The sequence below is a fragment of the Prionailurus viverrinus genome, chromosome E3 (genome assembly GCF_022837055.1).
Source record: "Prionailurus viverrinus isolate Anna chromosome E3, UM_Priviv_1.0, whole genome shotgun sequence".
In the NCBI taxonomy this organism is placed as follows: domain Eukaryota; kingdom Metazoa; phylum Chordata; class Mammalia; order Carnivora; family Felidae; genus Prionailurus; species Prionailurus viverrinus.
The window spans coordinates 33,815,316-33,840,956 of NC_062576.1; the positions used below are offsets into that span (position 1 = coordinate 33,815,316).

A 25,641-nucleotide genomic window follows, 5' to 3' on the forward strand; every position below is an offset into this window, starting at 1 on the left:
TGCAGAAATATTTCCTTGATAAGGCTGGCATGTGGATGAAATGAAAGGAGACCTGTAAAGAGCTTAGCTAGGCCCAGCACCTGGAAATAGAAGTGGTTCAATAAATGCTGGCTATTACCATCATCATCTCCATCATCATTATCAGGACCATCGCCATTATCGTCATCACCATCATTATCATTATATCATCATCACCAACACCATCATCACTGTCCTTATCACCACCATCATCATCACCACCATCCCCATCACCATCATCACTGTACTTATCACCACCATCCCCATCACCACCATTCCCATCACCATCATCACCACAATCCCCATCACCATCATCACTGTCCTTATCACCACCATCCCCATCACCACCATCCCCATCACCATCATCACCACCATCCCCATCACCATCATCACCACCATCCCCATCATCACTGTCCTTATCACCACCATCTCCACCATCCCCATCACCATCATCACTGTCCTTATCACCACCATCCCCATCACCATCATCACCACCATCACCATCACGACCATCCCCATCAGCATCATCACTGTCCCTTATCACCATCACCACCACCATCATGATCATCACCATTTTATCACCAGCATGATCATCGTCACCACCATCCTCATCATTACCAGTCTCCACCTCCTCCTCATTGTTGTCCATCCACAACTCTAATATTCAGTACAGCCTATTTAGTATTGTATTGGTGGTTAATAGTATCATGGAAACAACCTTTATGGTGCTGAACATAAAATGCGCTCTTTGTGGCAAATAAAAAATACAAAATACAGGCATCCAGATAGGTCAAAAGTGTGTTTCTGGTAGTAGCAGAGCATCTAGATTCTTACACATATTTTCTGTCCTCAATCATTGCTTTCCCGGTCAGACTGTCAGGATTGGGACACGTGTCTTCTCGGCTTCATCTCTAGAGGCCATCTGGAAGCAAAGACATTAGAGAGAAAATGACGTTGCTCCAGGGGGTGTCTTAAGATAATCTTCTCGCAAAGGCACGTCCAATTCTGAATGTCTCTCTAGGAGTAAATACATGAATTAACACAACTGCATAAATATTTCACTTATCTTATGCAGCTTCAGCAGGATTAATTATGCTCTAAAATTAGACCTGTAAAGAGCACAGTGCTAAGCAGTACCTAATTATTATTCATCCTCTAGAATGGAGTGTTTATCTCTTGTTATAGAGTAGCTTTGGTGGACGATTACGAGTCTAATGTGTGTCAAAAGTATAAAAAATTCTCCTAATGAGCTGTGTAAATACAACCTTTGAGTGGAGCATTTAGTTATTGGGGGAGCCTCTTACGTGAAGCCTGCCAGGCATTTCCCTAGGAGATGGACTGCTGATTTCCCTTAAGAGGTACACAGAATCCCAATAAGAGCTCACCTTCCTTTTCCTGTCTAATTGCTGTATCCTTTCTGAAATAGTGGAGTGCCCCACGGGGATCTTTGCTTCTCAGTACTTTAGTAACAACACTCATGAGTACTTTTCAGCATTGATCATCAGTATCCAACATTTACTGGGAAACACACTTTCCTAGAGGGGAATGTCATGGTCTTTTTCTTCTCTCCTTCAGGGAACTTACAGTCCAGTTGGTTGGCAATGTACAAACTTAAAATATCTAATCTCAAGATGCAAGCTTATTATAATAATTCATAAATATGAAGTAACATATACATATATGTGGCTATATATTCTTAGGTATCTTGGATAGGTGAGAGAGGAGTCCAGAGGAAATATGGGATACACTTGAGGTTTTTAATGGAAGAATGAAAAGGCAGAGTAAGTCATAAAGAATAGGTATAGTAAGATTTAGACAAAAAATAGAATGGCCTGAGTTCATAGAGCCTCATTCATTAATTCATCCAGCAAGTGGCAAATATCTGTTGAGTATCTGGTATCTCCCTGACACCTAAAAGGTGACACTTGAGTGAGAAATAAAGAGTAAGTCTGGGACCTAAAAAACGGCATTTCTGGCTTCACAGGAGAGGTTGAATGAGAGATGTTAGGTCCCATCAATCTTACGGATTTTGTACTTTTTAAAAATGTGATCCTGGGATTTGAAGAGATGGATGGAAGATCATAGAGGTTAAAGCCCTGTGGGCGTATAGAGGCCAGCAAGCAGATATTGAGGAGAACAAGACTGTATGATAATACTGTTCAGCAGCCAGTGATGTTGGGAAAAGGAAGGAAAACAGTTGTTGTTGGAGCCTGTTGTCAGTGGCCCAGCACAGGGCCAAGTACCTCACAAATATTCTCAGCAGCCCTTCACACATTACTCTGGGGCAGATCTTGTCCCCATTTTGCAGAGCAGGAAAATGAGGCTCTGTTGGGTTAAGAGAGCCAAGGCAGAGCTGTCAGACTTTGACGTAAACAGGAATCACCTGGGGATCTTGTTAAAGTGCAGATTCTGGTTCGGTGGGTCAGTCGGGGGATGGGGGAAGCAAGCGCACGGGTCAGATTCTGCATTTCTAACAAGCTGCTGCTGGTGTATGGACAACACCCTGTATGGATTTTTTTATGGTTCGTGTAACTCCGGTTCTGATCGTCTTGCTCAGGGGCCATGCTCCAGGGGCAAATCCTCGGTTGCTAGTGGCCAGATCACCTTAGCTATAAATAATATGCTCTAGCACAGAGACACATTTAATCTTCCTCTTTGTACTTTGCTCAGTTTTCATGGTTGTTGGTTTATTTTTAAACCCAGAAATACATTACTTGTCCCTGGTATCTCGTCCGAGTTCACCGAACAAATAAAACCAAATATATGTATGTATATCGTACATCTTTATAAGCTATATGCTATATTCCACTGCACTTATATCTACATCTGTATGATGGATATCATATGAAATATTTGAGAGGTATGACACATACAGCCCCTGTGTTAATATTGCATTAATAGGGTGATTAACTCAACCCATTTTGTTGGGACTCTCCCAGTTTAAAACTAGTGACCCCAGTTATATCCTATCTGAACACATATGACAGATATCATATGTGACATAATTGAAAGATACCATAAATATCGTTTCACTTGGACAGGTACGTTGGGGGCCCTTTGCCCCTTTGTAACTGCAACTTTGCAAGCAGTCGTTTTAAATTGTTTTTTAATGTTCATTTATCTTTGAGAGAGAGAGAGGGAGACCAAGCATGAGTGAGGAGGGGCAGAGAGAGAGGGAGACAGAATCTGAAGGAGGCTCCAGGCTCTGGGCTGTCAGCACAGAGCCTAATGCAGGGCTCTAACTCACGAACCGTGAGATCATGACCTGAGCTGAAGTCGGACGCTTCACCGACTGAGCCACTCAGGTGCCCCCACCAGCAATCGTTTTAAAGACTCATCCAGATTGATGTGAGATTAGAAGGGTCCGCACACTCTGCTCTTGTGTCAGTAAGACGTCTTGCTACAATAGACTCTCTAAAGCTTTGGAAAGCACCACTCCAGGAGAACAGTGCTCACAGACCTTGGACTGGGGAGTGCTGGAGGGAGTTGGTGGGGAAGCCCACTCCCTACTTCTGAGTGGGTCCCATCAGTGCTCCCATTCTTTTATCTGTTGGCCTCTCTTTCAGTGAAGCAGGCAGGGTGGGTTTGGGTGGGAAGGGACCCCATGCTGCCAGCCAGAGTAGAGAGTGGTTTTGTGATTGCAGAAGCTCTTTGTGTATCTAATTAGGATTCTCATAAATTGCTCTGAGCCACTGGATGGGTCATTAATATCCTCCTCCCCGCCCTAGTCCAACTTCCCAGCTTAATATCTTTGCGCTCACGTCCGAGTCTTGGGGAGAGCTGGACACCCCCACAGCTTGGGTGGCCTGGCCTGTCTTCTTAGGCTGACTTAGGAATGTGTGGGCAGTGCTGGTTGAGGAGATCACTGAGGGACCCCTAAACATTTTCCTCATTCAACTTTCTGCAGTGTCTCAAATTCTACCGAAGTTTTTTCAGATAAGCACGGACTCTTGCATGAAACCCCCTTTAAAAATGGAGTTCCTTCTTCCAATCTGCTCCTGAACCCGTTTGCTGATTGGGTGTCTGACCCTTCAGCCCATGTGTCCTCCTTTAAGGTCTCCTTAAAGACCACAGCTCTCCACTAGATAGCGTTCATAAACCGTGACCCCCTTTAGCGCCACGCTCACGGCGTTCTTGTGGCCTTTGGCAGAGCATCACGCGTGAAAGGGAAAGGTGGAAGGTTCCCCAACTCCCTCGCTGTGTGATCTTGGGCAAATTAATTTCTCGGCGTTCCAGTTTCCTTACCTCTCTATTGGAGCTGTTCGGGGCTTACGTGAAAGCAAACACAAACTAATCTCGTGCTTGGCACGTATTACATGCCTGCTCACTGCAGACCTCTCCACTTCCTTGTGCCACTAAGGGGCACTGCGTTCTCAGTCCCTGGAGGGCAGACGCTATCGTGTCCATTCTTGCTGCCCCTTTGTCACCCTTAGGACCCACGACTGAGCTTGCTGCTGACACAGAACTCACTGGTGCATGGACAAACGAACGCGTAGATTTGCCAGCGCTACAGGCGGGGGCACCTGGGTGGTTCAGTCTGTTGACTGTCTGAGCCTTGGTTTCGGCTCAGGTCATGATCTCACAGTTTGTGAGATCAAGCCCCGTGTTGGGCTCTGCGCTGACAATGCAGAGCCTGCTTAGGATTGTCTCTCCCTCTCTCTCTCTGTCCCTCCCCCACTCACACTCTCTCAAAATAAACAAACATTGTTTTAAAGAAAACACTACAGGCACACTTTTACAGGGCTGACTTCATCAAATATCTCTTCTGATGAAGGGGATGCCATTTTCTTTAGGAAGGACATTAGGTGCCTCTCTAGGGAGGGAGTCGCAAAAAGTAATCAATCACTGTCCAGTCTGAAAATCTCCCCAAGCCTCTGACCCCCTCGTTCACTATAAGATGGAGGCAAATTCTTGCCTTGCTGAATCTGTGTGCTCTTGTAGTCAGATATCTGTCGTGCACTCGTCTTTTTAACTCGAATTTCTGGGATGGACATAACTGGCAAAATTATGTATTTCCTAGCTTTTAGCACCTAAATGGATCATCAGTTGTTAACGAGTTTGTGGTCTCTGCATCAAGGAAGTAAACAGGAGAAATAGTATCTTCCCCCGGGTTTGGCCAACTATGGCCGTGGCGTGTAATCCAGCCGCTGCCTGTTTTTAAAAATAAAGTTTTATTGGAACACAGCCATCTCCATTCACTCAGATACTGCCCGTGGCTGCTTTCACCCTGCAGCGGCAGAGTCGAGATGCCACAAGAGCAACCGCACAGACTGCCAAGCTCCAAATATTTACTGTCTGGCCCTTCATAGAAAAAGTGTGATGGCTCCTGGTCTTAGGCTGTCTGGAGAAAGACGAGAGGGCAGAGAAGACTTAAGACTGGAGGTTTTCCAGTTCTCCTAAGGGAAGGGGGAGGTGAGGGTGGGAAAAGAGGAAGGAAGGGAAGCCAGAAATCAGAGCAGGGAGGAATGATAAAGAAAAGAGTCAAACAGGAAGGAGACAGGAAGGAAGGGGAGGGAGGAGGAGACAGAGGAGCCACGGAGAGCAGGCCAGAGGGAGGCAGGACTCAGCCCGGGCATCTCCAGAGCGAGCTGCATTTGTTCCGCTGAGCAATTAGCCTCGGTGCGGTGGAAACTGGAAAAGTCTGAGAGCCCACGGCCGCCCCATCTCGACCGGCTCCATGCAGGAGCGAGGCGCGGACCACGGGCTGACTCACTCCTGCCTCGGAGCCCTCTAATCTGTCTCCCGCTGGCCTCCCTGCCCGCAGTTCTCCGTGACATAGGTCCCCGTGTCCTCAGATGACTCAGCAACACCCTAGTGCAACCAGCAGCTTCAACCGGTTTAAAGAGATAAATGCCAGAATAAGGCTGGGGTGGGTGAGCAGGGAGGATTTGGAGGAGAGGAGGTGCCGAGGATCTGAGAGCCCCGTTTCAGGGGAAGAGACAGTTTCCACTTCTCTAAATGCTTCCGTGGGTCAACAGCCACCATGATCACTGGTGTTATAGATGTTTATAGTAAGAGATGACACTTAGGGAGGGAGCCCTATGGGTCACAGAATAATCTCAGTCTGTCTAGGTATTAATTTTACCCAGTCCTCACAATGGCTAAATGGCATGAGTTATGATCATTAACGCCTGTTTGCAGATGAGGAAACTGAGTCACGGGCAGGTCAAGGAATATGTACAAGCTCCTAAGTGGCAGATCTGGGATCGGAATGTAGGCAAACGGGCCACAGGGCCTTGGCTTTAACCATGTTGCAGTACTGCTTCTCCTTTTGTCTACTCCCAACTGTCGTCGACATCTCTACAGCAGGTTTCCCATCTGGAAAGGGTCACAGCTGTGATTTAAATGCAGATTGGCCAGAATCCATATTCAGCGTTCATTCCTCTTTCACTGAAGGCACAGCATCGGTTCCCTGCAGATGACACTGGGCAGAATAACTTGGCAACAGAGGTTGAGGGTAGGCGAGCAAGCGACCTAGGCTTTTTTTCCCATTTTTCCACGGAGAAGGAGACTTGTCCATGCCCCAGGCCCCGGCACCATGGGGACAGGCTCAGCCTAATTTTTGAGATCATTCAACCCTGGCAGTATGGGGAAAACTCAGGACCCAGAAGCCAGAGACGAGAAGGAATGGAGCAAGGACAGAGTGTAATTAAGAGGAGTCAGATGTTTGGCCCCGATACAGGCTTGCAGAGAGGCCTCTCCAGGTTCACAAAGACCCGTCCTGGTTGCCGGAATTGCTTGTTCCCCACAGAGCTCCTCGGAGCTGCATAATCCCCGGCATTTCAGAAGGTTATTGTTCCTTGCTAAACGTGTTTTAATCAAATTGGGACTTCAAAGGCAGAAATCACAGTTTGGGCTGAGCTAGGCTACTCTATAAATCATGAACTTTATAATCAAGTTAGCAAGACCGGGTGCCATTGACAAAGCCCCCTGATTTATTAACCCAGTTGTTCATTCATTCATTCAGTCTGCCTCTAGACACTCATTCACAAACAATAACTGAGCAGCTTCTGAGCTCCAGGTGGTGGAATATAAAAATGATTAGAGGCTCCTGCTCTATTGCTCTTAATAGTTACTTTCCTTACAAAGTGCTTTCGTGGCACACTGTGTCCGTCAGACTCTCTTGGAGAATGTGTGGAAAATATAGATCCCTGATTCTTACCCCATGGGGCATTTTTTCACATCCTCTCTGGGATATCTAAAACGCAGTAAGATTGAAGAACCACTCCTTAGAATAACAGTATTTAGCCCTTAGTAGCACGCATCTCTGATTGGTCAGTACTGGATACAGAGGCCAGGGGCCAACAGATCACTCGTGTGGGGTCCATGAAATTGGGTCTTCACCGTGAGTTCTCTCCAACCTCGTCTCTCAAGGCTCTTAGCTGGGTTTCCATATCCAGAGACCTTGGAGATGGTGAAAACGCAAGAAGTAAGTGCTGTAGAACGTGTAAGCGTCAGCCCGCACAGTGACCACAGTACGGAACACAGGGACATCCTGTGCGTGGATGACTGTGACAGGCACACAGACGTCACTAATACACAGAATGGCCGCTTTGATGCCATCCACCCATAGGGCGTGGTGATCGATGGCCATTTGGACGCCCCAGCAACCAAGTCACTTTGACCCTCCTAGGATGTAAAACGTAACCGCACGGCAAACCATGCATTCAGAAATGAAATGTTCTGAAAGGAAGAAATGTGTCAGTCCTAAGCCTACATTAGCCATAAAGGGTTTAAGTGCTTCTTCATTGGCCTGTGACCAGATGGTACCATAAAAATTAGACTTGTTTATCTCCCTCCTAATTTTAACTAGAGACATATTTGGAATAATAATGGAGCAGCACTTACTTAAGAAACAGATAAAATCCATAAATATCCTGAAGGGCCATTGACTTTCCCTCTGTGCTGGAGGGGTTTCATATGCCTAAGTTAGCAGTGAATTTCCCAATAGGTCCCTTGAGATTCAGAGCTGCAGTGTTTATTATCAATCTGATGCCAGGATTAGAACAAGGTCAGCAGTGCCAAATTCGTGCCTGACAAGCAGTGAATCGCTCAAACCAGGGAAAGTCGAATGTCAAGAGAACCGTCAGAGTTGAAATAAGACATAATGAATAGCTTGCTGGTAAGTCAAACCCTGATGTCACAGAACCCAATGTGGGAATTACAGGATGCATAAACAGTGGCCCCGAATCCCTTTCCGTCTACGTTTTGTAAAACCCGTATTTGGAAAGGCAATCTAATGTCCATACAAAATTTCCCAGCCTACTACCTCAACAGAATTATTTTCAGTTTAGCTATACCTCCTGGTCCTTTTTCATGCAGAAACACTGCTGTAAATATATAAGCATTGGTCATATACGCTTTTATATTCCACTGTGTTCATTTATATTGTATTTTAAACTTTTTTTTTCAGGTCATTACATCGTCTAGTCATCACGGTTCTTTCCAATTGTGTATAAAATGTCATAAACATTATGAAACCATAATTACATTATTTTCCCTTTTTAAAAAATGTTTATTTTGAGAGACAGAGCATACGTGTGAGCAGGGGAAGGGCAGAGAGAATCCCAAGCAGGCTTTTCACTGTCAGCACAGAGCCCAACACAGGGCTCAGACTCACAAACCAGGAGATCAGGACCTGAGCCAAAACCAAAAGTTGAATGCTTAATTGACTGAGTCACCCAGGGGCCCCCATGCCTATTTTTTTTTAATTGTCTATTTGTAACAGACCCTTGGAGGTAGAATTCAAAGGGTTAATGGCTATAAACATGTCTAGAAGTCTTGATCTATAGTATCCTATTAATACCCCAAAAGTTTGTTTCCATCTAAAAGTACTATTAATAATGCACCAATGTACCAGTTTTAAAACAGTCAAGCAGCTTCGAGCATTATGGCTCTTTGTGCTGTTTTAGAAGGAGCATGTGCTATCTTAGAGTTGCCTTAATTTGAGTTCCTTTGAATAGTAGTGAAAATGGAAAAAAAAAAGTGAGTTGTCTTTTCCTCTTTTTGGAACATTTAACTATTTTTACATAAAGATTTTTATGGACAGTTTGTATATCTAAGTAATTTATTAAGACTCTACTTGTAATATTTCACACACAAAAAAGTCATAAATGTGGCAACACGGGGTCTAGTGAAGACCAAAGGCTTTGGGTTCAAATATAACAACTGATGTCTTCTAGCTCCATGGTCTAGGGAGAGTTATTTATCCTTTGTAAGGGCCACATTCCTCTTTATATTAGGGATTATAATGGCACCGACCTCACCAAGTTGAATCGTATAATGTATAAGAACTTCTAGGTATGGTACCCATCAAATGGTAAGTACTCAGCAAGTTATCATAGGTCATAACAGTGATAAGCGTCTCCTTAAATTGGGATTTATTCTTGTTCATATATATACTTTTTAAAAAAATTTTTTCCCATTTTTTTAAATTGCTTAAATCAGGATTCTGCTAACTATGGCCCGCATTGGCCTGTTGCCTGTTTTTGTCAATAAAGTTTTATTGGCACACAGACACATCCTTTTGATTCACCATGTGTGTCTGAGGATGTTCTTGTCCTGCAGGGGCAGAGCTGAGTAGTTACAATGGACACCAGATGGCCCACAAAGCTGAGAATATTTACTAATTAGACCTTTATAGAAAGATTGGTAGCTTCTGGCTTCAATCATTAGAGTCCAAAATGTTCTTTTAAAATAATTCCAACAATATGGAAGAATTTAATTTAACTCATTCCTCTTTATCCTTTAAGAACTTATTCTTTGTAAAAAAAAAAATTTAATGTTTCTAAAAAAAAAATGAGGGTTTTTTTTCTTTCTGGTTTAGAAAGTCTTTTTTCTTCTGCTTACTATTTTCTCTCTTGACCCCCAAAATGGAAGAATGCTTTACACCTCTACTTTGCCATTTGCTGCCCATTTTTTCCCTCTGTAAATTAGAACATATGTTCATTATATAGCACAAATCTCCATGTCCAATTAATTTTTATACAGCTGTGTAACTGCCACTCAGATGAGAATCTAGAACATGACCAGCACCCTAGAAAATCCCTTGCAGCCAGTATTCACCCCACAGTGACCACCACTCTGCCCCTCATGAACACGGACAGGTTTTGCCTCCTTTTGACCTTTCTTTTAGGACATTAATCTATAGAAATGCATATAACTAAAGCGTATCGTTTATTTAGGACTGCATGGCGTTCTGTTATATGAACATACTGGAATTTATTTATACATTTGCTGTCGATGGGCATTTGTGTTATTTTGCAATTTTGTCTGCTTTGAACATTCGTGTACATATTTTTGGTGCAGGTAGGCACTTAATTGGGAATATACCTACAGATGAAATTGCTGGGTCACAGAGTGTGCATATACTCTGTTCCAGTAGACACTTCCAAACAATTTGCAGGGAAAGTACAACCCGTTTACGTTCCCATCAGCAGAGCGTGTGGTTCTGGAAACTTCTGAGTGCCCTGTTTCTCCCTTCTAGGAGAGAGGCAGAGTGGGCTTGTATAACTGATCCCTAGGTGTGTGCATTATGGCACTGGTTGGATGTTCTTGTACGATCATAGCTCATAGTTTAGAGACCCCCAATTCCTTCTCCATCTTCCTTCCTTCTCGTGTAGAATGGAGCAAGAGGACTGTGGTGTCTGCCCCACACACTTTCCTGAGTTGACATCTAATCTAACCATCTCTGTCCACTCTCCCACTCTTCTCTGGCAACAGTCTCACCCCCATCTGGTACTTCAGACTTGGGAGAAGAAAGAGGAGGCCAGAGGAACACCACTGCTCCTAATGGAGGAAGAGGGCTGTCATCAAAGCCGTCTCAGAGCTCTCTTAAATTGTAGCCCACCCTGTTCATCAACAGACTGGTCTTCCTTCCACTCTGGTTATGGACAGCAGTAACAGCAGATACAGGGGACTTCCTAGAAAGGTCTATACCCCTTTCTGTTCTTCTCCATTCTCCTTCTTCCTTCTCTTCTTCTCTCCTTCCTCTCCCTTCCGCTTTCCTTCCTACCTCTCCTCCTTTTTCTCCTCCATGCCACAACCAAGTCTTGAGTGCCCTTTAAGTCCTTGCCCTGTCCTTGAGGATGAGGAATGTGGGTACAATGGACAATGGATGGGATCCCCTTTGCTTAAGGACTCCACAGTCTCGGGTAGCCTTTTGACCACCCTTCGATAAAAAGGAAACCAGAAAGTTGCAATACCATTTTACTTGCTCAAAGATCTTCCTCAACCTGGCATGTGGGATTATTGCTGTCCTTTTCTATACCTCCCCCCCCCCCCCAGCGCCGGCCCCTTATGTCTATGGCCTTTTAAGACACAAGGACCCCTTTGTGGTATTAAAAAGCCCCCATACTCGTACAAGATGAGTCATAGGATTTTCAGGACTATTGATGGGGGAAATGAGCAGTTGTCAAAAAGTTACTGTGAATTCATTTATGCTCACAAGTGCATATGCCTGCTAAGCCATGGCACTTGGCCATCCATACATGTGTGAGGCACATGCATTAAGCAGACTCCACAGGTGCTTGGCCCGCACAGGATTTCCTGGACATCTTGCCATTTTTCTGCAGTTTTACTCTAGAGAATTATTTCTCCCCACCCCCACCATCTGTTGGAGAATTGCGACCATGTATGTTGTCTGATGTTTGATGGGGCTGCACAATCTCTACACTCTTCTTCCTCCCCCTTCTTCAGGACCACACAGGCTGGGGACCTGTGTGCATGCAAGTCCCCAAGTCCACAGTGCACCGTTGATCGTGTGGCCTGTGAAATCTCAGCCAGATGGCGACCAGCAGCACTGCCTCATGCGGTGCTCCAGGCTCTGTCCACAGAGCCGAGACCTCAGCTGGAAGGTGGTAGTAAAACACTGATGCCAAAGACAGCCTGTCTCTGCATCTGACTGGATACTTTTAAGCTTGGTCCTATTTTTATTTTGCTTTTGTGACTTCTCAGCATTATACAGAAATGGAATATTCTGACACTTAAATAAGGGAGATGCATCTTCCAGATTTAGTCTATTTGTGTCCAGATTCTTGTACTATCACCACCACCGAAGGTTTTTTTATTTTTTCTCTCCTGCAAATTGTTCATTGACCCTCATAGCTCATGGATACAGAGGTCCTAGGCTCTGGAATGCTATTTCCAGATCCAAGGTCACCTGCCTTTGAGTCAAGAGTGTAAAATTAACAAAGGTAAGGCACCAAGGTCAGCAATCGAACGATCTAGCTGACCTCACTCTGTTCCAGGCCCACAGACTCCATCCCAGACCTGACAGCAGTTTTCTTCCAGGGCAACTGGACAAAGAGAACACGTGGTGTCAACCCTGCAGACCCCAAACTGTCCTCACTCTGGGGACCACAGTTCAGAGCTCACAGTGACCGAATCTGTTATCGTCGAGAGCATGAGCCTGTCATTGACGGTGCCCTAGATTTCGACAAAGAAAATTGTTCCTTTGCCATTTCCAATTCCATTCGGGCTTCTGAGAAACATGAAGTGCCCAGTCCCTGGGCAAGACATGAAAACAGGATTGAAACGGGGTCAGCTCCCCTCTTGGCGTTCACAGCAAAACCCTAATGGGATCAGCAGCGACATCATCCTGACGTCTTTTGGCTATAGATGGAAGTTGGTTCCCTGTGGGGAACCACCAAAATCTATGCTAGGATCTTTGATCGGTACTCGCTTGCCCTGAGAGTTGGCCTTGATTTCTGGGCTTCAGAAATTATTCCTGACCCCTCTGCTTGGGACTTCACAGATTGCTTCCTCTCTTTGTCTTATGCTGATGCTCCAGACAGTGTATCAGAAGCTGATCAAGGAAAGAAGCCTTGTGTCATCTACAGTCAACACAGTTGTATGGATCCTCTATGTGCTGAGCCCTGTGCCAGGGACTGGGGATATAAGAAGAATATGGCAGGATGCCCACCCTGAATAAAGTCCCCAAATGGGGGAATAAAGTCACATCCCAATGGAGAAGACTTAGAAGCAAGTGGCAACTATACTGGAGTGCGACAGATTCTCTGGTGATGAAAGACCCAGGATGTTGTAGAAGGAGAAACCGTGATCTCGTACCCATGTCCTTGTGCATTCAGGGAAGACTTCCTGCAAGTGGAGACCTCTGAGCTGCACTGAAGAGGTACCCACTGGCCAGTTTTCAGCATGATACCACACAGCTGGTACATCCAGAGTAAACTGTCATGGGCCCTGGTGACAGGGATGACAATTCACAACGGATCCTTACCAGTGATTTCCTGTGGATAGAGTTCTCTGTAGTTACCATATATCCTGAGAGCAGGAGAGTTTCATCCACATGGCTTGCCTGCCCCCGAGACCGGGATAGGACTCCAACAGTGATTCTGTCACCGGGATGGAATTTACTGGAGACCTCTGCACTATAGCCCCATCACTCAAATCTGCCACCCCACCCACCTGTAACAGCCTGCCTTACATTATGTGTGGGGAGACGGCCACTGAAGAATCTTGGATGCAGCAAGCATACAGCTGGTCTCATCCAGTGTCTCTCCCCCCCCCCCCCCCCCCCCCCCGCCAACCCCCTGGACACCCTAGCTCCTCAACACAAAAGCCAGGTCCTTTGTGATTGGGCCCCCTTCGATCACTTCTTCCTCCCTGCAAATTCTGCACCTCTCTCTGATGTCCAGATGCCCGACGTTTCTCCTGCCTCCAGCCTCATGCACAGGCATCTCGCCAGAATTACTGGTTTGCAGGATGCTCCCTCCCAAAGGACTCAGAGTTAGCGGCACGTGAAGACTGTAGGATTTGTCTCTACATGAAAATACAGGGATGCTGCCAAACACGTGCTAAATGCTTTTTTAATTTTTTTTAATGTTTTATTTATTTTTGAGACAGGGAGAGACAGAGCATGAGCAGGGAAGGGTCAGAGAGAGGGAGACACAGAATCTGAAACAGGCTTCAGGCTCTGAGCTGTCAGCACAGAGCCCGATGTGGGGCTCGAACTCACGGACCGTGAGATCATGACCTGAGCCGAAGTCAGACGCTTAACCAACCAAGCCACCCAGGCACCCCATCTAAATGCTTGAAAAATGTTCTTTTCTCAGTGAATGAATGAGTGACCAAATGAAGCCTTCGGAGAACCAGAGCATCAGCTTCCTTGACTAGAAATGAAAGAGGGCATCACACTCAGCTTCCTCAAACCACACGCTACATCCTTCCATAGCGTCATTGCCTAGGGGCAGGTGCTTTGGCCCGACACCAAGAAAAAGCAGTATGTGGCTATGTGCCAGCGAGGGTCTGTGTGTGGGCTGGTATCACAAGATGTACTGCAGCATATTTTCAGGCCCCGGACAAAGCCTAAAGGGTACAGGTCCAAAATGAACTTTTTACAAGCGACCTCGGGGGAGAAATGCTCAGGAAGTCTGAAGGCTAGGCACACCACATGCTATAAAATCTCTTCCCGAAGCAATCCCCTCAGCTCTCAGACGGTCTTATGGAGCAGAATGAAATCTAATCTGAAAAGCTACTTCAGTCCCTCTGGAAGTGCAGAGGAGTCTGAGGACAGATAAGGAACTGATTTCTCTTACTTTGGACATAACAGATTCCTCTTGGAGGGCGAAGCCTTCTCTCTGGACGTGCCCTCCGGGGATCACAGACTCCACGAATTGGCAAGGCAGAGGGCGGGGGGAATGAGATCCACCAACACCCCCAGCTGCCCTGGCTTCATGCAGGAACTAACAGTATCTCCAACGATTCCTGAGCAATGGGTGTGCACGTGACCTCATTGAATTCCAGCACGACTCGTAGGAGATGCTGTCACGTGCTGCTTGTAGGCGCTAGAGAGAGTGTGCAGATTCCTTTCTGAGCATCTGTAAAATGGGTGTGGTGATGGCTCCAAACACATTGGGTTGACATGAGGGTTGCATGGGTTAATTTTGGGAAATCCTGGCATAGTGCCTGAAATGGAAGGGAATTCATGTAACTTTGTTAAATATGAGAATAGGAAGATAGGTTAAGGAATGGATGAGTGGATGGGTAGGCAAGCAGAGTACCGGGACCAAGGTCAAATGGGTCCTAAGTGCTGAAGGTAGTCCAGTGCGGGCAGTCTTCACCCGATAGCATGCCTGGACTTGCTCCTCAAACCTGTCAGGTAAGGGCCCTCTCTCGTGAGGCTCTTCCTAGTGTTTTCTACGTGCAATGTTCTTTCTTGTGCTTTTGGGGAAGGTGTCTATTTGAATGTGCATTGCTTCCTTTTTGCAAACTAGAAACGAGCATGTACCTTTTGAGTGAGCGGCTGGATACATACTCAGCAGCCTCACAGCATCATCAAAGCAGCTAATGGAAGCAAGTCTCAGGCATATGCCTGATTCTGTCTCAATTATTCTCACCTGTTCCCTTTTAGATTTTACATCTTTCTGGCCCCTGCCTCTTAAAGCCCCACCACTCTGCCTTTTCATGGCAACACTGAGAAAGGAGAGAGCTGGGATGCCTGCTCTGTGTATGGGCGTTACAGCCTTCCTCAGGGCGGCACAGAACTCAGAGGTTGGCAGGGATTACCTGTGGCAGACAACACTGTGCCCCCTGAAGACAGATACAGGAAGAACTTTCGAACAGGTGTGACATGCGTGGATGGAGAGGTGTTCTCAGGTGCTCGTGAGCCTCCTGCCCCTAGATGTATATATGCGGGGGGGGGGGGGGGGGGTTGCAGCTTCATGCAGGGACCTGTCCTCTCAGGTCCGAGGAGGACGACACTGGAGCCTGGCTGCAAACCCACAGTGGCCCAGGCTCTCTGTGCTCCCAGGAGAGCACTTAGCTTTTGTCTTCCCAGCAAGAATGAGTCTGCTTCAGGAAACAGATTTAATTGTCCCACTTACCAGCTCCAGCTCACAAGACCACATTGACAAAGATCGCGGCCTCTTTGTAATGGAAGAAACGGACGGTGGAAAGACATCTTAGAGCTGTTCCTTCGAAAAATGACCCTCGCCGCTTCACCCCAGCTGAGGACATGCATACTTCTCAGTCTCTTACTCCCAAGCCCACGGCAAGCTCCCTTTTGATCTGTGTTTCCTCTATTTATATGGCAGAAAAACTCACCCGGCAGATCTGAACATGTTTGCAGTGCTGCCTAATTTAAGCCCCGGGATGCAGGGAAAGAAATAGAAACAGAAAATAGGGATTCAGTGCTTGCTGTGTGCTGCAGGCCATGAAAAATATCAAAATCATGAAACACGGTCCCTGATCTCCCCCAAGGAGATTACAATATACTTGAGTAAATTAAAAACGAAATAAGAAAGTATTTGAACTACAGTTCAGTGAACTAGTAGGCGGCCACAAGGCAGGAAATGAGTAACTGCAAAATGATTGGAACAGGCTGTAATTGGGATTGAGAAATGTGCGTCTGCCCTCCTTTTGCGACACGGGTCCGGTTTACCGAGGTGACTTATTCAGAGAGAGATGTTTGGTGAGAAGGCAGTCTTTGTATTTACATCGTGAAAGGAATCTAATGATGTTTCTTCCTTACCCAGACTGACCCTGTTCTGGGCATACAAAACATGGACGGAAACATGGTGAGAAGACTCACTTTTGTGTCCTCGCCAACTCCAAAGGGAGAGGAGAGTCAACAGCACGCAGTAGTTTCGAAGGGACGGCACTGGTGTTTTTGAGAAGAGGAAGCCAAAACGTAGAAGGGTTTGGATGAGCAGGTGGGGGTGTCGGCTTAGACAATGAGCTGATGATACACAGGATCCCGGGACAAATGTGATCATGTGCAAACCTCTGGAGGCTGTCGGAAGGAAAGGAATTGAAACTGACATGTCCCTTCCCATAACTTAACCTGCACCACTGGTGAGCCAGCACCCTTCCTTGTAGGTGATGAACTTACAAAGGGATAGGTTTTCTGTTGTCTCCCCTCAAAAATGCAATGCTTTTGTAGCCCTGATACCAAAAGGTATACGTGCCTCTATGGTTGCGGTACAACGGAGACTAAATCAGCAGCAGCCCCCTTGGGGCTACAAACACATCACAGCGCAGGATTAGAAGTAGGCGCATGCGCACGCATACAACTGCGCATGCGCACCCTTCCAGGGTGCTCACGCATACGCCCGCGCTTGCACATCTGCACATACGTAGGCACGCATGCATATGCACATGCGCGCTTGCACAAAGCACAGTAAAGGGCAAAGGGAAAGGAAACCAAGGGGGATGGGGTATTCTCACGGCACTTTTCCTGCTGAGGTGCGACGGCCTCAGGGGACCTAGGCAGCAGGGGTGGAGGCTGTGGCTTTAACATCCAAGGTATGTGGATGCATAAATCTGACCTCTCCAGTGAATCAGCGCATCTGTGAAAAGACTAGAAAAAGCTGTCCGTAAAAGTGAAGGAAGTAAAAGTCGCCTTGCCATCTCGTTGAAGCTCTTGAGTGAGAAATTAAAACCTAAATGAATATCTGGGCACCTGGGTGGGTCAGTGCGTGAAGCGTCCAACTTCGGCTCAGGTCATGATCTCACGGTTTGTGGGTTAGAGCCCCGCGGTGGGCTCACTGCTGTCAGTCACTGCAGAGTCTGCTTCGGATCCTCTGTTCTCCTCTCTCTGCCCCTTCCCCGCTTGTGCTCTCCGCCCCCCAAAATAAATAGTTTTTAAAAACCTAAATGAGTATGGAGGTCCAAATGTACACTAAATGGCGTGGCAAAGGCAGTCACATTTTTTTTTTCCATATAGAAACTGGTACCTTGGGAACCACAGAAGAAGCTAACTCAACCCCACTGTAGGAACATTCCTATAGCCCAGTGTGCTTGGGGGCCCCATGCTTTAGGGGGGAAAACAGCCTCTGCTGAGTATTAGCTCAGACTCAGAAGTTACAAACAGCACAAGGAAGAAATCCACCATGAGGTCAGCACACACAGCAACCAGACATATGTGAATCCCAACAAGGACTGGGGGGGAGGAGGCAAGGCAGAGAATAATCTGAAAGATGGTGGGTTTGAAATTATTAAATATAGAAGTTTTTTTTTAAGTCATAACAGAAGAATGAGACATTATGATAAAAACGAACGGGCAGAATTTTTAAATGGCCAGGTGAATATAAGAACTAGAATAGATTAAATGAGAGCATAACGCTAAATATTACTAATGAAAGAATAAATGAGCTGGAAAATAGATCTGCGGGAAGCATCTAACCACAGGACAGAGTGATAAAGGAATGGAAAATACTAAAGCAAAGTGAATAACCTAGAGAACAGAATGAGAAGGTTTAGAATACTTAAAACACAATCAGAAGAAAAGAGAATTGTCGCGTGTCCTTAGGGGCTTGCAGCTCAGAGCAATGTGATGCCACTACGCACCTTATTAGAACGGCTAAAACCCGAAACACTGACAACACTGATAAATGCTGGTGAGGATGTGGAGTGACGGGAGCTCAACAGGGTACACGAAATGGCATGGCCACTTCGGAAGAGGGCTTGGCAGTTGCCCACGAGGCTAAACATCTTCTTACCACACAATCCTACCATTGTGCTCCTAGGTCTTTACCCAAATGAGCTGGAAACATACGTCCACACAAAACCTGCACACAGATGTTTATGGCGGCATTATTCGTAATTGCCCCAACTTGGAAGCAGCCGAAATATCCTTCAGTAGGGGAATGAGCAAACTGTGCATCTATGCAATGGCTTATTATTCACAAATAAAAGCAAGCTGTCAAGCCATGGAAGAATGTGGAGGAACTTAAATGCATATTGTTCTCAGCACAAGCCCTGCACTGTAGCCACTGCTGACCAGGAGCTTAAAGGAAGGATCCAAAAGATCTCTGAAGTTCCCATCATATGCATTTCTAGCCATAAGTACCACATGGAACAGACCCCAGATGATGACGAAGCCCCTCGGTTCTAATTCTGAATGGAGTTCCTCTGCCTTCATTTATCAACTTTTACTGCTGCCAGTTCGTATAGCAATATGCTCCAGCTTGAATTATTCCACTTACCCATTTGCTCTGTTATGGGCTGAGTATGGTTAAATACACTCACTTTTTGACATTTTGAAATTGATATTTTGTATCATTTTAAATTTTGTTGCATCTTTTTATAAATCAGATGACTGCCCACATTTAAAAAAGATGCATGTTGGGGCACCTGGGTGGCTCAGTCGTTTGAGTGTCCGACTTCAGCTCAGGTCATGATCTCACGGTTCATGAGTTCGAGCCCCATGTCGGGCTCTGTGCTGACAGCTCAGAACCTGGAGCCTGCTTCCAATTCTGTGTCTCCCTCTCTCTTGGTCCCTCTCCCCCTCATGCTCTCTTTCTCTCAAAAATAAACGTTAAAAATTTTTTTTATTAAATATGCATGTTGTTACTGTGAAAGAAACCTGTCTGAAAAGGCTGCTGTGTACATTATGGTTCCAATTATGGGATGTTCTGGAAAGGGCAACACTATAGAGACCATTAAAAGATCAGTGCTTGTCAGGAGTTGGGATGGGGCATGAGGAGAGGTGAATCGGGAGCACACGGGAATTTTAGGGCAGTGAAACTATTCTATATGATACTGTAATGGCAGATAACATGGCATTAAGCATTGGGCAAAACCCACAAAACCATACAACACAAAGCGTGAACTGTAATGTGAAGTGTGGAATTTAATAATAATGTATCAATACCTGTTCATGAATTGTTAAAAAATTACCACCCCAGTGCCAGATGTTAATAGAGGAAACTGAGGCAGGGTGGGGGGGAGGAGGAGAGAAGGAGTGTATGGGAACTTGCTGTACCCACTGTACTTCTCAATTTTTCTGTAACCCTAAAATTACTCTAAAAAGTACATTCTATTAAGTTTTTAAAAATGGGGGGGAGAGGGAGAGTCGATATTCAAAGTAGGGATGGGTGAGATTTTTCCAGAATTAAAGTTATAAGTCACACGTCAAACAACGCCACTGGGTCACAGAGCAGAAAAAATCCTAAAGCAAATCCACATTTCAATTCCACACCGAAGACAAAATGAAAGTCTCAAAAACAATCAGAGAAAAAGCACAGAGTGGATAGAAGGTAGCAACAGTCAGATTACTCGCCGACTTCTCAACGACTATAATCCAGATCAGAAGAAAACTCAGTAACATCTTCAAAAGGTCCAGAAAAAAATCATTATCCACCTAGATAGCTCTGTTCAGCCAAATCATTCAAGAGTGAGAAAGAAAGCAACTTGAAAGCATTAATTGTGCTAACCTCTTCAATAGGGAATCAAAGAAACATTTGCAGTATTTACTTTTCTCTGCCTGTTTCATATTCTATCTTCGATAACACACACATGCCCCAAAATCATACTTTCCGTTTAACATTATATACGTCTTCTGTGATTTTCACGGTCCTTGAAGGATAATTTTTAAAGTCTGAATCGTAGCGTAAGTGCCATAGTTTCGTGAACTGCTAGACAGTTTAATTGCTAGACGTTTAGATCAGAGAATTTCCTCCTAAATGGCAATTGGATGAAACGCACATAAAAGATGAAATAATGCTACGCACGCCTACTTTTTCTTTTCCATTGAAAACTCCACCTGCTTCTCTAGCTGCCTGCTCAAGTGGCGAGGTGTTTAGTTTGCAAGGAGCCATTCAGAGCTGATCGAGAAGCCTCTTTTCCATTCGTGCTTTTTGCCCCAAGTGCACTGGTGGTGGGTGACTTCCTGGAATAGCCCCAGATGTTCTAAAGGAAAATGAAAGAAGCAACATATATTCGAGGACTGCCGTGTGCCAGGCATGGTGCTGGGCGTTTCCATCCTGTGAACACTACTATTTATGAACACTTACCATAAGCCGGGCACTACCTTTAGAAAATTTGCACCCATCAGCTCATTTGGTCCTCCCCAGAAGTCTAGGAAGTATGCACTATTATTATATCCATTTTATAGACAGAAGAGATGTAGTTCTGAAGGAGCTAGGAAGTGATGAAGTCGTACCCGGAACATGAGCCTTTCCATGGTAGGGCCCTATTCCAGGCTTGGGTGGGTGTCAGAGACACAGGTAGAGAAAAGCAGGAAGGGCAGAACGCAATGACATTAAAACAAAAACAAAAACATGACCCGGACTGAACGTAACTATCCATTATCTCACTTCACCCTCCTCACGAGACCAGGTAGGTATTGTTACCGTTATTGGCTTCGCCCATCGAGTGAGTGCACGCAGACATGGTGCACTCAGGAACTTGCCTGCAGGTTGCATGTCCAGCTGTGGGTCACCCGCGTGTGTCCAGAACCAGAGTGCATGCCGTGCTCCTCACTGCCTGTGGCTCTTGTCCTCTGTCCAGGCGAGATGGAGGAGCTGGAGACACTGTGGCTCACGGGGATCTGCCACAATGAGAAGAACGAGGTGATGAGCAGTCAGCTGGACATCGACAACATGGCGGGCGTGTTCTACATGCTGGCGGCTGCCATGGCCCTCAGCCTTATCACCTTCATCTGGGAACACCTCTTCTACTGGAAGCTGCGCTTCTGTTTCACGGGCGTGTGCTCCGACCGGCCGGGGCTGCTGTTCTCCATCAGCAGGGTCAGTACCTCGGGCGGCTCATTCTCAATGCAGCGGCAGGTCCAGAAGAGCGCGGGGCTCCCAGAGAATCGAGGACTCTGGACTCCTGGGTGGGGGGCGGTCTGCACATCCTGCCCTCCCTCACCAACCCCTGGTGGGCTTGTCGTAAAGGCATCCAGATTCTGTGTGTTCCTAACTCAGGGGTAGCAAACCCAGGTGACCGCGGAAGCCAGAGAAGGAAGGAAAATGGGTAATGCAAGCTGGGCATGAGAAAAATAGCACCAGTGAGATAAAAGCAGCAAATGTCCTTGGGGTTCAAGGTGAAGGAACACTTGAGAATGCCTACCACACCCGGAGGGGGCAGTCCTCAGGTCCTGCTGAGTATGGTCTTATGGGAACTCAAGGGCAATATTATCAGGTCTTGTAGGTTGTCAGAGAGAATGTAGTCATCTGATTTTATGTGAAGCCTTTCCACTCTTTAAATATTAGTAACTAATTCCTTTTTTTTTTATACAACACCAAAATACCATGTAGGCCAAACGAAGCAGTCTGTGGCATCCACCGTTAGCAGCCGATGTGCTTTACGACACGACTACCATTCCTGTGCAGGATGTTACAGTTTATGCACACATCCCAGCGGGACACATATGCCAAAACCAAATATACATCCCATGCCATGCTCTGCATCCACACATCTAACAAAACACAAAGAGCGTCTGCATTACAACAGAGCCTCCAACGAAACAAAGACAAGAAGGGCCACGAGGAAAGGCACACATGTCAAACAAAACAAAATACACATTCAACCCAGCATGAACTACAGCCGCAAACACACATGCTATAACGAACTCACCCACAATGCAAGGAAAACCCCTCTCCTGTTACGCAATGTGGCATGTGTATATTACCATAAAAAAGCACATATGGGTCATCAGTAATAGCAACGATCATGGAAAATGCCGGTATTTGTGCAGCACAGATAGGTGCCAAGCACCCTGTATGGACTTCATCCTCTTCATCTCATTTCACCTACAAGCCATTTCTGTGAGGCGTGTAACTGTTCTTCATCCCAGATTACAGATGGGGAATGAGGTTAGAGGATCATCCACGGCTGCCCAGCCTTGGTGGAGCCGGGACTTGAGCCGAGGTGGTGTGGTACCAGCCAGAGCACAGGTTCCTACACAAGCAGCAAACATCAAATACAAGCAACACAAGAGATTTGATACAGATCATACTACATGACACATATGTGCATGCAACTGACATGATCTTATCACTTACATCATATGTACATATCATTCACTCATCTTCTAGCAGAATATAACATCTATTTACCTTACAGCCCATCAGTCATTCCTCCCTCCAATCTGCCTAGTTCATCCATCCATCCATCCGTTTCACCCGTACATCCATTCATTTCATCCATCCATCCACTCACCCATTTCACCCATATATCTATTCATCTCGTCTATCCATCCACCTGTTTTATCTATCCATCTACCCATTTCATTCATCCATCTGTACATCCATCCCTACACCCATTTACCTATCCATCCATCCATCCGGTCCATTTATTTATCTACCTATTTCTCCCATTTACTCACCTTGGAATGTTTTCACTCTGAAAGAATTTAATGAATTAAGACATGAAACATGGTGAAAAACACTTGGGTACAAACACCTGGTTTTACATGCTAATGGTTATTGGGAAAACTAAATAATCATTTTTAAAGGAATTTGTGTTTTCTTAGCATTTGGTGATTTTAAGAACTTTGGAGATTCAGAAGGCACATATTAGCTTAGTGAGGAAGATTTATTTTTTTCTGTTCAGTGGCACTCTTAACTTGCATTCTGTGCAAATACATATTTCCTAATTAACTTGATGGCATCTCAACACAGACTGCTTAAAAATAACAATGTGCACGCATCTAGCTAGGTATTATGCCAACTTTAAGCTAATTCTCTCCACCAATTACTAAAGGCTTTCCATACCCAAATGACTCTGGGATTATCATGAGCAAATGCACACTGTTGCATTTCCTTGTAAATCCTGCTTGGATCTGGAAGAGCATTTCTTCTGAGATACCATTAAGGCAGCCAGTTGAGAGGACTGTCATTATGAGGCATGAACTAAATCCCCCGCTTCCCTTGCAAGCATCTTGAGCAGGATTGGGGGGGCAGTGGGGCACACAGGAGTAGGCATCATCAGCTTTACAGGCTGGAATCTGAACTTCAGTCTCCCCTCCCTGGGGGAGAGAGGACCCCGTGCCTCACAGGAGCACTGCAAGGACTTTTGTGCCCCTTGGGGACTCCCATCCACCAGCATTCCTGTGTCCTCAAAGGCTGCAGGGAATGCTCCTTGAGCACTGACCCTCCTTCTCCCCAGATACTATGTTTTAAATAAGTGCAGCCCTAATATGTGTGAAGAGAAGGATTTCATATTTAATATACTTTTCCTGCCTCTCTCATTTGTTAGGGAACTCAGAATGAGCTCAGCACCCAATTTCATGCATAGCAGGGCTTTCAGATTGCTCAAGAAAAATGTTCCTCCTTTCTGATCAAGGGCTAACACACATCTCTTAAATTCGTTTTATGGGCACGTTCACACACATGCCAGCTTACATGTATATTCTTTACACCGAGCAGGCCATACACACAGAAACAGAAGCGCCCTCGTTGTAGGCATGTAAACATTTTCTTTAACAAACGTGCAGTGGGGAATCCCCAAGCCAAGAACCCACTTTCCTACCAAGCCAAGATCACAACCCCACAACGAATCCTGCCCAGCACGTGAATAAGGGCCAGGTGACTGACGTCTCCCTGTCATCTCTAATCCTGACAGCACCTGTGTGTGTGTGTGTGACATGACCACACCCATCCTATGGATATGGAGAAACTGAGGCCATGAAGGGCGGAACAGGACCCTTTCGGCCTCACGTTATGTCTCCTGCTTCACCTATCATGCCAGAACAAGGCAGGAAAGAGGAAGACTGTCTTGTGCACCAGGCTGGGTCGCATGCTTCCGCCCATTTCTGAATGTAGGGACGTGGATCTAGGATGCTCTGAAATGTGCCTGCACCCGAGGCAGGTGTTTTCCTGCACAGCAGCCAGGGGTCTCCACTCACCAGTTCTGGTAGCACCTTCAACATCCAGCCTGTGGACCCAGCTGTTGCCATGCAGCAGACACATGCAGCTGTCCCCATGGGCTCGATGTCCCTCAGGAAGCTCCTGAATAGTGCAGCAAAATACAGACTGGACATATGGGCACTCCTGGCCTGCCAAGGGGGCAGACCAGAGCTTGAAGAAGTTGTTCACTTCACATGAGAACCCAGTTTCTCCCACAGCTGGGGCCTTTGGCTTTTCCAGGTTAAAAAATAAGTGTGCCCTGTAGTCTGCAGGAGGCTCTTAATTTTTCTCTCCAAAATGTTCTCCCTCTCCCCTAGAAGTAAATAGTCACTGTCACCAGCAAAAAGAACCCACCTCAGTTTTCGGCCATGAGGAATTGGAGACATAGCAAAGACAGAGACCATGGGATCGAGACTGTGGCAGCCTGTCCCATGGGCTCCTTGGAGGGGATCCTGGGGACAGTGACGGGCTTCTGGCTCCCGCACAGTCAGGACCAAGAGAGCAGAAGTAGATACTGCCTCAGTCTGCCAGGGCCACTATCACCAAACACCACACACTGGGTGGCTTGTGAACAACAGACACCTACTTCTTATGGTTCTGGAGGCTGGGAGTGTGAAATCAGGGTGCAGCATGGTCAAGTGAGAGTCCCTTTCTGGGTCATAAGGCTTCTCCTTGTGTCCTCATGACGTGGAAGGGCTGTGGGCAATGTGGGGCCTCTCTTACGAGGGCAGTCATCTGCCTGGCCAGCGCCCCACCATTATGACCTAACCCCCTCCCAAAGGCCCCACCTCTTAACACCATCAACTTTTAGGGTCAGGATCTCATTATGTGAATTTGTTGGGGAGACACAAAGTGTAGGCCTTGGAAGATACATCAGGGGTCAAGCCCAGACTCCAGGGAACCACAGAGGGCAGTAGGGTGCATGCCCCATCAGGAGTGTTCTGAGGGGTCAGGGGCCCTTGAGGAGAGCCATGGCGGGGCCGAGGGAGGGTCTGGGCTGCTGTCCGAGGAGAACGAACCTTCGGTAGTA

General features: G+C 46.2%; 1 protein-coding gene across 1 annotated transcript in view; it reads left to right on the top strand.

Moving 5' to 3' along the window:
* The window catches only part of GRIN2A (glutamate ionotropic receptor NMDA type subunit 2A), a 520,136-nt gene that overhangs the window by 490,394 nt on the left and 4,101 nt on the right, over positions 1–25,641 (top strand). Inside the window, exon 12 of the mRNA XM_047839263.1 lies at positions 21,268–21,506. Within this exon, the coding sequence (XP_047695219.1) occupies positions 21,268–21,506 (239 nt within the window). The remainder of the gene's footprint in view (positions 1–21,267; positions 21,507–25,641) is intronic.